Source organism: Erinaceus europaeus, chromosome 13 (assembly GCF_950295315.1).
Source record: "Erinaceus europaeus chromosome 13, mEriEur2.1, whole genome shotgun sequence".
Lineage (NCBI taxonomy): Eukaryota > Metazoa > Chordata > Mammalia > Eulipotyphla > Erinaceidae > Erinaceus > Erinaceus europaeus.
The window spans coordinates 77,712,962-77,729,315 of record NC_080174.1 but is presented as its reverse complement, the minus strand read 5'-3'; the positions used below and the strand labels follow the sequence as shown (position 1 = coordinate 77,729,315).

The following is a 16,354-nucleotide window of genomic DNA, read 5'->3' as shown; positions in this document are numbered from 1 at the left end:
CCCTCTTTGTCACACTCTGATTTTCACCAGTCACTTTTCTCTCCACCCTCTCTATGTCACATCCTGTTTCCACCTTACTTGGCAAGTATATATAAAGACAGCATTGTGAGTTTTACAGTACAGTACTTTGAGTTTAACTTAGCTCGTCTTAGATTGTGCTGCGTCCTGCATGAATAAAGAGATACTGCCTACAGCTCGACCATGAGTCCCTGGTCGTCTGTTACCCGCCCGTGAACCCAGCCCGGCGAAAACAACATAACCCGTCGAAAACAACATATGGCGTCCGAACAGGGACTGAAATAAGCCCTGAAACATGGACCGACATCAACGTGGGACCCTACCCACCCATCGTCCAGATAAGTAAACTTAGCTACCCATCCACCATGGGTTGCCTTTCTACTTATGAAGAGGTTTGCCAAAGCCTCTACTGTTTCATCATGAGACAGTTACTCTGTCTCTGGAACATTTTACTCTGGGCCACACTTTGGTTCCCTGACCGGGAACTTTGGTTTCTTATGGCCCTAATCATAGAGCTTGGGAGATGCATGGAGATTTCTCCTTGGACTTTCTGGATTCCCTCTCCCATATTTCCTGAGGAAAAGGACTACATTTTGCTCCGGGCCACAGTTTGGTTCTTTATGACCGTGATTGTAGATCTTGGGATATGCATGGGGATTTCCCCTGGGACTTTCTGGACTTCTTCTCGCATGTTTCCCATGGAGAAGGACTACTCTAATTTGAAGAACATTCTTGAGTACCCTGGCAGTTCCCAAGTATGGAGACACGTGGTTAGTTCTACTCTCCTGATTGGATTCTTTCTTCAATGGGAAGACGCTTTTAAAAATGGGTGCCTGAAGCAATCCAGCAGGAACAGTCAGAAGCACCCTAAATGGAATTTCGAGGAGCTTTTTGGACTAGGACACCCTCCGGGGATTCTTAATCCTACATTGTGAGATCTTGATAATATGGTTCAAGTTGCGTTTCATAAGAGAATGATTTGAATGACTGAATTTTTATTTGACATTGACTTAAAAAAAAATGCTGGACACAGCCATGATTTCTAGAGACATCCAGAAACAATCCAAAAAATTGTTTTTTCCTCCTTTGATTTCTTTTTTTATGTCTTGGCATAAATCTGAAATGTTTAATCCTCAAAACGGTATGAGTTATGGGTGGGGCAGATAGTGCAATGATTATGTTAATAATTCTCATGCCTGAGGCTTTTAACCGTGGTTCTTTTGTTTACCTTTCCACATTTTATTGAGTTTAAACTGTTTAAACCTTAAAATCATACTAGAAAGGACTTCCAATTATAATGGAGTTATCAATTATAGTAAACTTCTAATCTGCTACAAGTTTTGCTTGACAAGTAAGTGAATTTCAGCTGTCAAGTCTTCACATGAAAAAGCATCTACTCAAATGGAATTCCCGGAAATCCATTTGGACCCCTGTTCTCTGACATCACCCACAAGATGAAATGACTACAACACACCCCCGGAAACCAATGATGAGACCTGGCACGACCTGAAGAAACAGATTCACAGACTCCAAAGATCACTCTCTACAGAAAAGCAGAATTCTGGTGGCCGACATTCTCCATCGAGACAGACGTGCAGCGTTTCATCCTCCGGCATTTTCTTCTGTGATCAGCTACTTTGGACTGACACCTCTATCAGACTTACTGGTACATGCTGCTGTGTTTCTCAAAGACTAACTTCAGCCAATTGCCTTGAGACTTTATAGACCATGTCCCCTCGCCTGCAGGCTCTGTCCCAGAGGCAGAAAACTCCCCCTCCTTATTAGGTTATGCCCACAGAGGCATGAAGCGCCCCAAGAGGCAAGAGATGTCCACAGAGGCAGGAAACGCCCTTTGAGGCAAGAGATGCCCCCAGAGGCATGAAGCGTTCCCAGAGGCAAGAAATGCCCTTTCGCCTGCTAGGCCTTGCCCTTTGAGGCAAGAAAAGCTCCCCTTGGCATCACACTGGTTATTGTTGCTCACCTATTTTGTTTTCCATGTCTTATGCCAGTTCTTTTGAAAACGCCTGTAGGATATAGGTTTCTGTTCACCCCACAATGGCCATTAGTTAAAAAGAAAGGGGGAATTGTTGGTATGCATGAGACCCCTTCTGTTTCATTTGGTTTAAATCCCCCCTGCTTAACACTATTCTATTTACATAACCACTGTTAACAAGTTCCACCCTCCCTCCAGGGCATTTGTGGTTCAGTGATAGGATTCTCGCCTAATCTGCCCCCTCTTTGTCACACTCTGATTTTCACCAGTCACTTTTCTCTCCACCCTCTCTATGTCACATCCTGTTTCCACCTTACTTGGCAAGTATATATAAAGACAGCATTGTGAGTTTTACAGTACTGTACTTTGAGTTTAACTTAGCTCGTCTTAGATTGTGCTGCGTCCTGCATGAATAAAGAGATACTGCCTACAGCTCGACCATGAGTCCCTGGTCGTCTGTTACCCGCCCGTGAAGCCAGCCCGGCGAAAACAACATAACCGTCGAAAACAACATTCTCCTTCTGAATGCATTGCTTTTAACCAGTGGACTTGTGATACCTGGCCACTCTTCATAATATGAACAGAATTCTTATGGTAGAAAGTCCTATCTAATAGTCACATACTCTGGATCAGAGTGACTATAATAATATTTCTAGCTATCATTGACACGTAGTTAGCTACCTCTAAAAAAATTGCTTTTTTTTTTTAATTAACAGTTCTTTTTTTCCAAAGTCTTGCTTATTGATCCATCTCCTACAAAGTTTTACTACTTACTGAAAATTAGAATTTAACTGGAAAGTGTTCACATAAATACAAGTAATTAGGAAAATTAAAGTTGCCATAAATATTTGTTATTTTTTTATTGAAGTTGGAAGAAAATTTTACTTTCTTAACTAATCAATACTTAGAAAAGAAAGGAAATTAAGATAATTAATCAAAGAGAACATTTTGCTACACAGTTAGTTTTCTAACTGAAATAAATCCTCTAGTAGTGTCTTGACTGTTATATAGCTATATTTTTTCCATTTCCTCTTAAAACTGCAACATCAGAGTGTGTCTTGACCATATTAAAAGCCTGTGTCAGTAAGTTTTTTTCCTAGGGAATCATCTACATTGTGGAGATTACAATTGCAAGAATGAAAGTAATATATATAATACTATAGTATTAAAAACTTTATAGGCATTTTTTAAATTCAGTATTGTAAAGTTCTTAGTCATTGATGGAAGAAATAAGAGCTGTGCATACTATTTTACATCATGGTGATCTTTAAATGGTTAATCATGGAGAACACAAAAATTTTATCCTAGCTGCTCCATGAAATCACTTAGAACATGCCAATTTGTTACCTTTTTGTTAAGGAGTAAGTAGCTTTAATGCAGTTTTTTATTTCTTATTTCTTTTTAGTATATGTTTGATAAACCATACAGTAGAACATTGGAAGCTGAAGCAGACAAAATTGGACTGCTGCTTGCTGCAAAGGTAAAATGCTTGTTGTTGAAAATACACGTACTTCATACAAAATCAAATAAAATGTGTTGTTAATACAGCTTGGCATGAGCAGGGAGTGAGAGTTGGACTGGATGCAATTATCATTAATGTCCTTCTAAATCTGTGTCTCCTATAAGACAATGCTATTTTTTACTTTTATTAGTGATTTAATAATAATTATGGGATTGTAAGGCAACTTATCATTTCTGTAATTGCTTCTCTGCTGGACATGGATGTTGGCAGGTGGATCCTTACTCTCAGCCTGTTTCTATCTTTTCCTTGTGGGGTAGGGCTCTGGAGAGGTGAGGATGTGCCCAGGGAAGTCAGGATGGAATCATAGTAGCATCTGCAACTTGGTGGCTGAAAGGTGGTAAGATACAAAACAGGACAAATTGTTTAATAAATAGGAACCCATGAATAGAAATAGAGAAGATGAAACTAGGGTTCTTCCGGTAGGAAGAAGCTAAGAAGTCTATTTTGGGTATGTTCCAAGGAGCCCATAACTTTAGTAATTTTTGCCTGAGACTGATAGCTAACATTGCAGGTGGACTAAAAATATAAGACAGTGCTATTTCCTTCCTTCCTTCCTTCCTTTCTTCCTTCCTTCCTTCCTTTTATCTTTTTTTTAAATATTTATTTTCCCTTTTGTTGCCCTTTTGTTGTTGTTGTTGTTGTAGTTATTATTGTTGTTATTGATGTTGTCATTGTTAGGACAGAGAAATGGAGAGAGGAGGGGAAGATAGGGGGAGAGAAAGACAGACACCTGCAGACCTGCTTCACCCCCTGTGAAGGGACTCCCCTGCAGATGGGGAGCCAAGGATACATTGACAAAACCATAGGATAAGAGGGGTACAACTCCACACAATTCCCATCACCAGCTCTCTGTATCCCATCTCCTCTCCTGATAGCTTTCCTATTCTTTATCCTTCTGGGAATGTGGACCCAAGGTTGTTGTGGGATGCAGAAAGTGGAAGGTCTGATTTCTGTAATTGCTTCCCCGTTGAACATGGGCGTTGACTGGTCGATCTGTTTATGGCCTTTTAAATATGTTTTTTAAGGATTATTAGAGTCCTCTAGACATGAAATAATGCCCCTTGAGCTTTGCTTCTTTGATCCCTAGGCCAGCCGTTGCGCTTTGGGCCCCATGCACTTAACCCACTGCACTACCGCCTGACTCCCTCTTCTTTCTTTCTTTCTTTCTTTCTTTCTTTCTTTCTTTCTTTCTTTCTTTCTTTCTTCCTTCCTTCCTTCCTTCCTTCCTTCCTTCCTTCCTTTCTTTCTTTCTTTCTTTCTTTTTTTAACTTATCACAGCACTGATCATTATGGTGGCATGGGGAATTGAACCTGAGACTTTAGAGCCTCAGATGTGAGAGTAGGACAAAACTATTTCCATTATACTCCTCACCTATGTTTCCTCCATCTAGGAAAGGTCTTTTTTTTTTTTTTTTTTGTCCTGTTGTAGCTATTATCCTGGCTGGGAAAAATCAAGTTTTTATAGTTTAAATAGACAACACAAGAGCAGACTTATTATCCTGTATCTTTCAGATTTTTTTTTTCTAGCCACAGAGAGCAATTCTGAGCCTTTATTCTTGATTTGAATGGGTTTTGTTCTTCTCTACTTAGCAGGGCATTTTATTTTTAATTACCTATGATAACTGAATATGCTTATGAGGTGTACTTTTACTTATTTATTTTTTGTTGTTGTCAAGGCTTCATTGTTTTGGGTTGACTTTTTCAGATAGAGATAGACAGAAAGAGATAGAGCACACAGCACCATAACAGCCTCCAGTGTGGTAGGGGCCAGGTTAGAACTGAGGTCACACACTTAGCAAACCAACACAGTGCAGCAAGAGAGCACACCACCCAGCTGAGCTGTTACGCTAGTCCTCTTTGTAGGTTTGAGCAATACAAATAAAAACTGCAGCAGAGGGGAGATAGCATAACGGTTATGCAAACAGACTCTCATGCCTGAGGCTCCAAAGTCCCAGGTTCAGTCCCCTGCACCACCGTAAGCCGGAGATGAACAGTGTTGTTAAAATTCAGAGGTTCTAGCTGGCCGAGCTAGCTTCACAGGCGGGTAACAGAGACTCGCAGACACACAGCTGGGCAGGGAAGCTGTATTTCTTTATTCAGGAACAACGATTCATAAACTAACCCAAACTAATCACCAAACAAAACTCTCCTGCCTCCTTCTCACATGGCGGCGCCAAGCACTCTGGAACTCTGGAACTTTGGAACTCTCTCGGGGTTCCTTGGGGCGGGGACAAGCGGGCCTGCGAAAACTATCAGGACTGAACCAATTTTCTTGGCAGGGGGAGAGCTAGAACAACCCAATGTAAAGCATACAACAATTTCCCCTTTTCTTTTTAACTAATGGCCATAGTATCAGGATTGTGGGATTGTGGGGTGAACAGAAACCTATATCATACAGGCGTTTTTAAAAAAGAAACTGGCACAAACATGGAGAAACATGTAAGCAAGTAACAAGAACCAGTGTGCTGCCAAGGGAAGGCCTGAGGGGGCCATTTTTTTGCCTCTGTGGGCAAAACTTTATCAGCTTAAAAAAAAAACATTTCTTGCCTCTGGGGGACGTACTTGCCTCAACAGGCATTTGTATGGGGGTGGGGAATGGCCTAGAGTCCCAAAGGCAGCTGGCTGCAATTTACTTTAGTTAAAAAGAAAAGGGGGAATTGTTGTATGCTTTACATTGGGTTGTTCTAGCTCTCCCCCTGCCAAGAAAATTGGTTCAGTCCTGCTAGGTTTCACAGCCCCCTTGTCCCCGCCCCAAGGAACCCCGAGAGAGTTCCAGAGTGAGAGAGTGCTTGGCGCCGCTGCAGGAGAAGGAGGCAGGAGAGTTCTGTTTGGTGATTAGTTTGGGTTAGTTTATGAATCGTTGTTCCTGAATAAAGAAATACAGCTTCCCTGCCCAGCCGTGTGTCCCCAAGTCTCTATTACCCGCCCGTGAAGCTAGCCTGGCCAGCTGGAGCCTCCGAATTTTAACAACAGAACAGTGCTCTGGTTAAAAAAAAAAAAAAAATTAAAAAAAACTGCATTAAAAGAAAAAAAAGTGAGCAGAAATAATGCGATTTTATATATTAAATTCAGATTGTTTTTGTTTTTTATAGAATTTTTAATAGATATTAAATTAACTATAAAATCACTGTTATTTGAGGTTGTCATATACATTTTATATATATTTAGTTCCTTTTAAAAAATAAACTATTAGATGTTTCATTTTATTTTATTACTTTTTAATTTTTTCGCTGGGGCTCAGTACCTGCACTATGAATCCACTGCTCCTGGAGGCCATTTTTTTTTCCATTTTTGTTGCCCTATTGCCCTTGTCATTATTGTTTCTTTTGTCATTGTTGGCTAGGACAGAGAGAAATCAAGAGAGATGGGGAAGGCAGGGAGGGGGACAGAAAGATAGACACCTAAAGACCTGTTTCACCACCTGTGAAGTGACCTCCCTGCTGGTGGGGATCTAGGGGCTTGAAATAGGACCCTTGAGCCAGTCCTTGGGCATCGTGCCATGTGCGCTCAACCTGTTGCACTACTGCCCGACCCCCTGTTTTATTTTAATGAAAGAGTCATAGGTAGAGAGAGACCAGAGCACGGCTTAGCTCTGGCTTATGGTGGCGCAAGTTATTGAACCTGGGACTTTGGAGCCTCAAGCAAGAAAGTTTTTTTTGTGTAATAATTATTCTATCTTCCCTACCATATATTTAATTTCTTAAACCAAGATAATCCTCATTCACAAAAGCAGTTCTATGAATGGCAACTAAGTAGAATATGAAGATTTCCAAGTAATGTACCACTGGTTGACTATATCAACAATTTCTCAATCTTAACATACTACAATATATGAAATGCTCTTTTAAGGTAATTGCTTTCTGTATTCTGGCTAAGACATCTCAACCTATCAAAATATATTTTTCATATTTTATTTCCATGAAAATTTATTATTTTATTATCATTTTTATATAATAATAGGCTACAGTATTTTTTTTCCACAAGGATATCTAATGGACTCAGCGCTACTAATTGAAGATTCATCTTTTCTCAATTTACCTTAATATTTCTGTATTGTTTAAGGGGAAGGCTATATTGAAGTGTGTTTCTGGTTCCTTAGTGTAGTCTGTTGTCCCATTATTTATTTTTGAGCCAAATGTAACATCACAGTAGCTTTGTTATAAATCTTTGTATCTGGTAGCTTTTTACCTCCCAGTGTTGTTCTATAAGATTGATTTAGCTGTTTTCAGTTCTTTGCTTTTCCAAATTAGTCTGAGAATCAGCTTATCAAATGACACATCTATGTAGAAGCATGCCTGAAATTTAGATGGGAATTGTGTGCATCGAGTAATAGATAAATTTGCTGATAGTAGGCTAATGTCGACAATATTGAGTCTTCCAATTCATAGTACCGTGGAGGCCGTAGGAGGCTCATGAAGCTCTGTTGAATTTGGGGTATTTACATGCTGTCTTGGTCCAACTTTGCGGGTGACTTTCTGGGTCTGCTTATTTTTATTAGTCATTTCAGTGCCTACCTAATGTTCTGCCATATGAGCAATTCATTTGATTATTTGTGTACCTGTTCATCAACTTTTGTTTCCTTTGAATTATTTTGCTGTAATTTTAATTACAGCTAATTCTGAAATAGGCATCCTTAAACACTTTTCCTTGTATTCCTTTGCCTTTTATAGCAGTGGGTTGGGTTGCTGATATTTTCTTTATGTCGTTTCTCCAAAGCACTTTTTCATTCAGGCAGAGAGACAGAGGGAGAGAGAGAGAACACTGTACCGGAGCTTCCTCTGGTGCCATCTCCCGTGTGGTGTTAGGGCTCAAACCTGGGCTGCATGCATGGTGAGGCATGGACCTTACTCAATGAGCTCATTCTCTGGTCCTTCATCTTTATGTGTTTATTCTTTTCATGTGTTTATTTGTTTTTGCCACCAGTTATTGCTGGGACTCTCCACCTGCATGATTCCACCTCTTTCAATAGAGTCATTTTTCTTTAAGGTAGAGTGAGAGACAAAGAGAAAGAAACAGAAGAGATACACAGTACTGCCCCATCACTTGTAAATCTTCCTCCATGCAGGTGCTCCCATGTCATGACTGGGGGCTCAAGCCCCAGTCCTCATGGATAGTAAACTGTGCGATCCACTGGGTAAGCTAGTTCCTGGCTTCTTGGTCCTTAATTTAATTTTTTTTTTTTTATTTGATAGGTCAGAGAGAACTTTAGAGGGAAGGGGGATAGAGAGGGAGAGAGATGAGAGACAGACACCTGCAGACCTGCTTCAGCATTCCTGAAGCTTTCCCTCCTGCAGATGGGGACTGGGGGTTCTAGGGTCCTTGCACACTGTAATGTGTGTGCTTCACCAGGTGCACCACCACCTGGCCCCAACCTTAATTTTTTTTTTTTTTTACTTTTTTAAAATATCTATTTATTCCCTTTTGTTGCCCTTGTTGTTTTATTGTAGTTGTTATTGTTGTTGTCATTGTTGGATAGGACAGAGAGAAATGGAGAGAGGAGGGGGAGAGAAAGAGAGACACCTGTAGACCTGCTTCACCACCTGTGAAGCAACTCCCCTGCAGGTGGGGAGCTGGGGGCTCAAACCGGGATCCTTACGCTGGTCCTTCTGCTTTGTGCTACCTGCACTTAACCTGCTGCGCTACTGCCCGACTCCCCCAACCTTAATTTTTATTCTTAAAAGATACTCCCAATTATTTCAAAGTGTGAGCAACAAAGTCTGCTGACGACACATCAGAATGCCTCTTTTCAATGCCCAAAACACTTTCGATGCTTTTATTTTTGTTAGTTTGGATCCAAAATTGTATTTCCATTACTTTAATTTTTATTTATTTATTTTTATTATTTGATAAAGACAGAAATTGAAAGGGGAGGGGGGACAGAGAGAGGGAAAGAGACAGAGAGATGCCTACAGCCCTGCTTCACCACTCCTGAAGCTTTTCCCCTAAAGGTGGGGACCAGGGGCTTGAACCCCGGTCCTTGGCACTGTAATGTGAGTGCTTAGCTAAGTGTGCTACCACCTGGCACCCCCTCATGACTTTAAAGTTTTTCTTTTTCTTGCCTTGTAGTAAGATGTTGAGCACAGTGATATGTGTGTGTATACATATGTGTGTGTATATATACACATGTATATATATATTATTTATTTACTTATTTTTTACCAGAGCACTGCTCAGCTCTGATTTTTGAGGGTTTATGGGACTTTAGAACCTCAGGTATGAGAGTCTCTTTACATGATCATTATGCTATCTTTTCCTCTCTCTGCTTATTGACTTCTTTTCTTTTCTTTTTTTATATTTATTTATTAGATAGAGACAACCAGAAATTGAGAGGGGAGGGTTGGATAGAGAGGAAGAGAGACAGAGACACCTGCAGCACTGTTTCACCACTCGTGAAGCTTTCTCCCTGCAGGTGGGGACCAGGGACTTGAACCTGGGTCCTTGCGCATTGCAACATGTGCACTCAACCAGGTGCGCCACCACCTGGCCCCTTGACTTCTTTTCTTTTCCTTTCTTTTCTTTACCTGAGCACTGCTCAGCTCTGGTTTGTGGTGGGGACTGAACCTGGGAGCTCAGAGTCTCAGGCATGAAAGTTATTTGCATAACCCTTATGCTATATCCCTAGCCCTCACTATTTTATTTCTTTTGAAGACTACCTTCTATTCCATACTTCCAGAGGTAGAAATGTTAGGGGAAGATCACCAGAGCGCTCTGAGCTCCAATTTCATCAGGACCCTGAGAGAGAAGAGGAAAAAAAGGGAGGACACTCAGGGCAATAGGTGTAGATGTAACTTATCAAGGAAAAAAAAGTTAGGATTAAAAAATAGGTATGTATGTAGTTACAGAAAAAATATATATGTAGTTACAGAACTAGTAGTTAAGCCATATCTGCTACCTTGAGAGAACTATTAAAATTTTCAGTGGAGGGAATGGGGACACAGAACTTTGGTGGTGGGAACAGTGCGGAATTATGCTCCTGTTATTTCATAGTTTTGTAAATCAGTATTGCCACTAATAAAATTTTTAAATACAGGGGAAAAAAGAATGTCTTCTATTATGATTTTCTGAGTAGATTAAAAAAAGGACACATTCTAGAGGCATACAAAAGGACCCAGTTTTTTTTTTTTCTTTCCCTCCAGGGTTATTGCTGGGCTTGGTGCCTGCACCATGAATCCACCGCTCCTGGAGGCCATCTTTTCCCCCTTTTTGCTGCCCTTGTTGTTGTAGCCTCGTTGTGGTCATTATTATTGCCATTGTTGATGTTGTTCGTTGTTGGGTGGGACAGAGAGACATGGAGAGAGGAGGGGAAGACAGAGAGGGGGAGAGAAAGATAGACACCTGCAGACCTGCCTCACCACCTGTGAAGCGATTCCCCTGCAGGTGGGGAACCGGGGGCTCGAACCGGGATCCCTATGCCGGTCCCTGCGCTTTGCGCCACATGCGCTTAACCCACTGTGTTACCACCTGACACCCAAAAGTACCCAGTTTTAAGCCCTCAGTCCTCACCTGCAGGCGGAAGTCTTCATGAGTGGTGTCTCTCTTTGTCTCCAACTTTCTCTTTATGTATGTTTCTGTTTTTACTCTCTATCAAAAACCAAAAGGAAAATAATGGTTGCTGGGAGTGGCAGAGGCTTGCAGACATCAATCCCTACTATAACCTTGGTGACCAAATAAATTAAAATAAAAAGGATACATTCCTTTTAAAATTTGTTTATTGATTTAATAAAGATTGACAAGACCATAGGATAAAAGGGTACAACTCCATACAATTCCCATCACTGAATGCCATATCACATCCCCTCCATTGGAAGCTTTCTTATCTTTATCCTTCTGGAAATATGGGACCTTTATGGGGTACAGAAAGTGAAAGCTTCTGTTATTGCTTCTCTGCTGGACATGGGTGTTGGCAGGTCGATTCATACTCCCTACCTGTTTCTGTCTTTCCCTACTGGGGCAGGGCTCTGGAGAGGTGGGGTTCCAGGACATATTGGTGAGGTCTTCTGCCCAGGGGAGTCAGGTTGGTGTCATGGTAACATTTGCAACGTGGTGGCTGAAGAGTATTAAGATGTAAAGCAGAACAAATTGTTTAATAGTCAGGAACCTAAAGGTGAGACTATAGCAGATGAGATGTGGGGTCTATGAGAGTAAAAGCAGATAGAGAGTAAAAACAGAAACATACATAAAGAGAAAGTTGGAGACAAAGAGAGACACCACTCATGAAGACTTCCGCCTGCAGGTGAGGACTGAGGGCTTAAAACTGGGTACTTTTGGGTGTCAGGTGGTAACACAGTGGGTTAAGCGCATGTTGAAGCACACCCCTCCCTACTCACCCAGACAGGGCTATCATTGTGGTTCCATGCCTGCCCAACTCTACCATTCTTGCTTGGTGACCATTTCTTTCTTTTTGATAAGGGGGGGGGGTAGAGAGGAATAGAAAGACTGAGAGATGGAGACTAGTCCTCATGCATGGTAACATGCCCTTTAATGGGTGAGCCACTACCCAGCAGCTATAGTTTTTAATACACTCCATTTTATAATTATCTCAAATCTAATTAATTCAATGCTAAATCCTTGATTTCCCTTCAGTTCTGTTTCTCTTCTAGTTTATCTTTTCCCAACTAATCTACTACATTAATTCATTTGCTCTTGAAAAAAAACCTTGGAATCCTTGAAGAGGCGCAGAGTACTGAAGGTACTTTTTTTATTCACATCTACTCTTTGATCCAGTCTCAGTAGCTTTCAGTATGTTTTCATCCCCACTGTCACCATCTTTTATTTATTCATGTGAGGTAGAGGACACAGCTTGGATGCTCTCATATGGCAAAGCGTGCTCTCCACCAGGTGAACCGTCTCCCAGCCCCACTGGTAGCACTTCTGCACTGGGTTTACAACTTGCATTGATGCCAGTCATACCCTTCTCCACAGATTAAGAACCAGGCTCAGTAAGTTTAGATATTTCACTCTCTGCTCGTAAGACTTGAATGGATACTAACTGGCACTTACCATCATCCTATATAGTTTCCGAACTGATTAATTCCCTGCTTCTCTTTGACACATTTTATTATTTATTTATTTATTTACTTACTTATTTACTTATTCCCTTTTGTTGCCCTTGGTGTTTTATTGTTGTAGATATTATTATTGTTGTTTTTGATGTCATCCTGGTTGGATAGGACAGAGAGAAGTGGAGAGAGGAGGGAAAGACAGAGAGAGGGAGAGAAGGGAGAGAAGGACAGACACCTGCAGACCTTGTGAAGTGACTCCCCTGCAGGTGGGGAGAGGGGAGCTTGAACTAGATTCTTACGTTTGTCCTTGCGCTTTGCGCCACATGCACTTAACTGCTGTGCTACAGCCCAACTCCCGACACATTTTCTTTTTATACTTGTTAGTGCAATCAATTAGCAGACAGGACACCTTTTAGATCCAGGTGCTACTTTCTTTTAAAATTGATATATATAGCTTTTCTCTGATTATATTAGTTATTCAACATACAGGCAATGTGCGCCTACCATCTGCCAGGATGTAGGAATACACTAATATATATTTAGTGATTTAATAATGATCGACAAGATCGTGGGGTAAGAGGGGTACAGTTCCACACAGTGCCCACCACTAGAGTTCCATATCCCATCCCCTGCACCTACACCTTCACCTGCACCTACACCAGCACCTATACCTGCACCTACAGCAGCACCAGCACCTGCACCTACACCTGCACCTACACCTGCGCCTATACCTGCACCTACACCTGCACCTACAGCAGCATCCATTGGAAGCTTTCCTATTCTTTATCCCTCTGGGAGTATGGACCAAAGATCTTTATGGGGCACAGAAAGTGGAAGGTCTGGCTTCTGTAATTGCTTCTCCACTGGACTTGGGTATTGACCGGTCGGAGATAAACTTTTTTTATTGTTGTAGTTATTGTTGTTCTTATTAATGTTGTCGTTGTTGGATAGGACAGAGAGAAGTGGAGAGAGGAGGGGAAGACAGAGGGGGAGAGAAAAATAGACACCTGCAGACCTGCTTCACCACCTGTGAAGTGGCTCCCCTGCAGGTGGGGAGCCGGGGGCTTGAACCGGGACCCTTACGCTGGTCCTTGTGCTTTCGCCACATGCCCTTACCCGCTGCGCTACCGCCCAACTCCCGATACACAATATTTTTATGAATGTCAGAATTTAGGTAAGAAATGAAGAAATTTAACTACTGATTTGTACATTATGTTGTGATGGTGGATGGAAGAGGATAAGGAAGAATATAAGAGAGAGTTGCAAATTATCCAGGGATCCGGAAAACTTGTTTTGGGGGTTTGGCTGAGAAAAGATATTTAAAATAAAGCTATAAAAACTAAGTTGTAATTCTCCTGGTGATGGTGGTGAAAGGGGTGTTCTTGGCATGGCACAGAGCAAGAGAAATGATGGTCTACTCCTGGAGTTAATTTCTATCCATTTGATATACAGATCACATAACATAACTTTATTATCTTAATTCTACTCAGATTAAACAACTTTCTGATTGTAAGATGGCTTACCTTTTAGTTGAAGACACATATGCCCTGTGTTCTCCATATTTCTGGCAGGTTTACTTAGTACCATGAGTCAGTGAGTTTGTATTCTGATTTTTGTCAACTTTGTGTATTTGGTTATTGTATATTCTTCCTAGGAGATGAATCTATTGCTCATATCTTTCCCCATTTGCTTGATGATTTTTTTTTTCTTCCCCTTCAGGGTTATTGCTGGGCTCGGTGCCTGCACTATGAATCCACCACTCCTGGAGGCCATTTTTCCCCCTTTTTGTTGTAGCCTCGCTGTGGTTACTATTATTGCCATTGTTGATGTTGTTCATTGTTGGATAGGACAGAGAGAAATGGAGGAGGGGAAGACAGAGAGGGGGAGAGAAAGATAGACACCTGCAGACCTGCTTCACCGCCTGTGAAGCGACTCCCCTGCAGGTGGGGAACCGGGGGCTCAAACCGGGATGCTTATGCCGGTCCTTGCGCTTTGCGCCACATGTGCTTAACCCACTGCGCCACCGCCCAACCCTCGATGATTTTTTTTTTTTTTAACCTGAGTACTGCTCAGCTTTGGCTTATGTGGTGCCAGGAATTAAACCTAGGTCCAGTTTTCAGGCATGAAGACTGTTGCAAAATCAGTTATTTCCCAGACAAATTTATAGACTTTCAAAGTCGAGAGCTAAACAGGATATGTAAGGTTTATTGGTCTCAATTTATTTTTCTTTAAATATTTATTTATTTATGTATTCCCTTTTGTTACCCTTGTTGTTTTATTGTTGTAGGTATTGTTGTCTTTGTTAGATAGGACAGAGAGAAATGGAGAGAGGAGGGGAAGACAGAGAAGGGGAGAGAAAGATAGACACCTGCAGACCTGCTTCACTGCTTGTGAACCGACTCCCCTGCAGGTGGGGAGCCGGGGGCTGGAACCGGAATCCTTACGCTGGTCCTTGTGCTTTGCACCACAAGCGCTTAACCCGCTGCACTACCACCCGACTCCCTGGTCTCAATTTATTAATGAGATCCATTTCAAAGTAGGCAGCTTGCCTTCTCTAGTGTGTTTTCTACATTTTCTGTGAGTTTATTTTATATATTTATACTTATAGTTAACATTTTCCATTTAGAAGATTGCCTGATTATGTAGCTTATCAGGATGATTAGTACAGAGTAGGTAAAAAAAAAAAAAGACAGGATTGAGATGTGACAAGCAAAGAGTTGTAACCAACTTAAATATAGAATAGCAACCAGCTGTTCAGTTATCAGCTGACACAGAAATGCTAAATAATTGATTTTGTTGTGTTTATATATTCATTTGTCACTGTAAAGAGGATTTGACACTTCATATGTACAGATATTATTCTGCTCATTTGATTTCACAAACAACTAAGTCACCCATTTTTGTTCTTGGATGAATATATAATATATATATAATATTATATAATATATATAATGTAATATATATTAGCAGTTTTGGCTGACTTATTCAGGTAGGGAGACAGAGAGAAAGAGAGAGAGAGAGAAAGAAATCACAACACAGAAGCTTCCTCCAGTATGGTGGGGACCAGGCTTGAAACCTGGCTTACCTGCATAGAAATGTGGTTCCCTCACTCTCCAGGTATGCTGTGGAAAACAGACAAACAAAAACCATCTAATTTCCTTCTTTGGTTCTAAATTATCCCCTGGTGAGACACTCATTGTATGTGATTGCTTTTGATTGTCACAGGGCTGGAGAGGTGGAGATTTCTATTGTTTATGGACATGATTAGATAGATTTCTGTGGTCCCTGGAGAGCTCTCCACAGAGAGGAATTATCCAGTCCCAATGTCAGTAAGTGTTCCTATTGAGACCAAGAACTGATTTTCCAGAAACGTCAATAACTATGCAGATAGCACCACCTAGTGAGGATTATAGGTAATGAGCAAAATCTCATCTCAAAATTAAGAAAATTCAACACTAAATTTTCAGACATTCTAAATTTCCTATATGATAGCAGATTATAGAATCATAGACTTTATAGCAGGGAGGAAAATTGAAGATAATCTAGCCTGTACCCTCCTTTTACAGTTAAGGAAATAAAGATGCAAAGAGAAGTGATTTGTCCAATAACCTACTCTGGCTATTTTACTTACTACTAGTATATGTGAAATATAGCAGAGAATGCCAATCTGATTGGGACAAGTGGAACAGTTAACATCATAGCAAAGAAACAATGATTTGAAACTGCTGATTCCAGAATTTACAATGAATGGCAAAGCCTAGGTGAATAGAAAAAAGCAAAAGTTTAGAGACACTTTTAATTTTTGTATAGCTAATGTAA

At 40.9% G+C, this 16,354-nt stretch overlaps 1 protein-coding gene across 10 annotated transcripts in view; it reads left to right on the top strand.

Annotated features, from left to right (window-relative positions):
• The window catches only part of OMA1 (OMA1 zinc metallopeptidase), a 180,012-nt gene that overhangs the window by 28,704 nt on the left and 134,954 nt on the right, over nt 1-16,354 (top strand). For all 10 annotated transcript variants that reach the window (XM_060206283.1, XM_016187972.2, XM_060206278.1 and 7 more), the window contains one exon: nt 3,417-3,491. In XM_060206283.1, the coding sequence (XP_060062266.1) occupies nt 3,417-3,491 (75 nt within the window). The remainder of the gene's footprint in view (nt 1-3,416; nt 3,492-16,354) is intronic.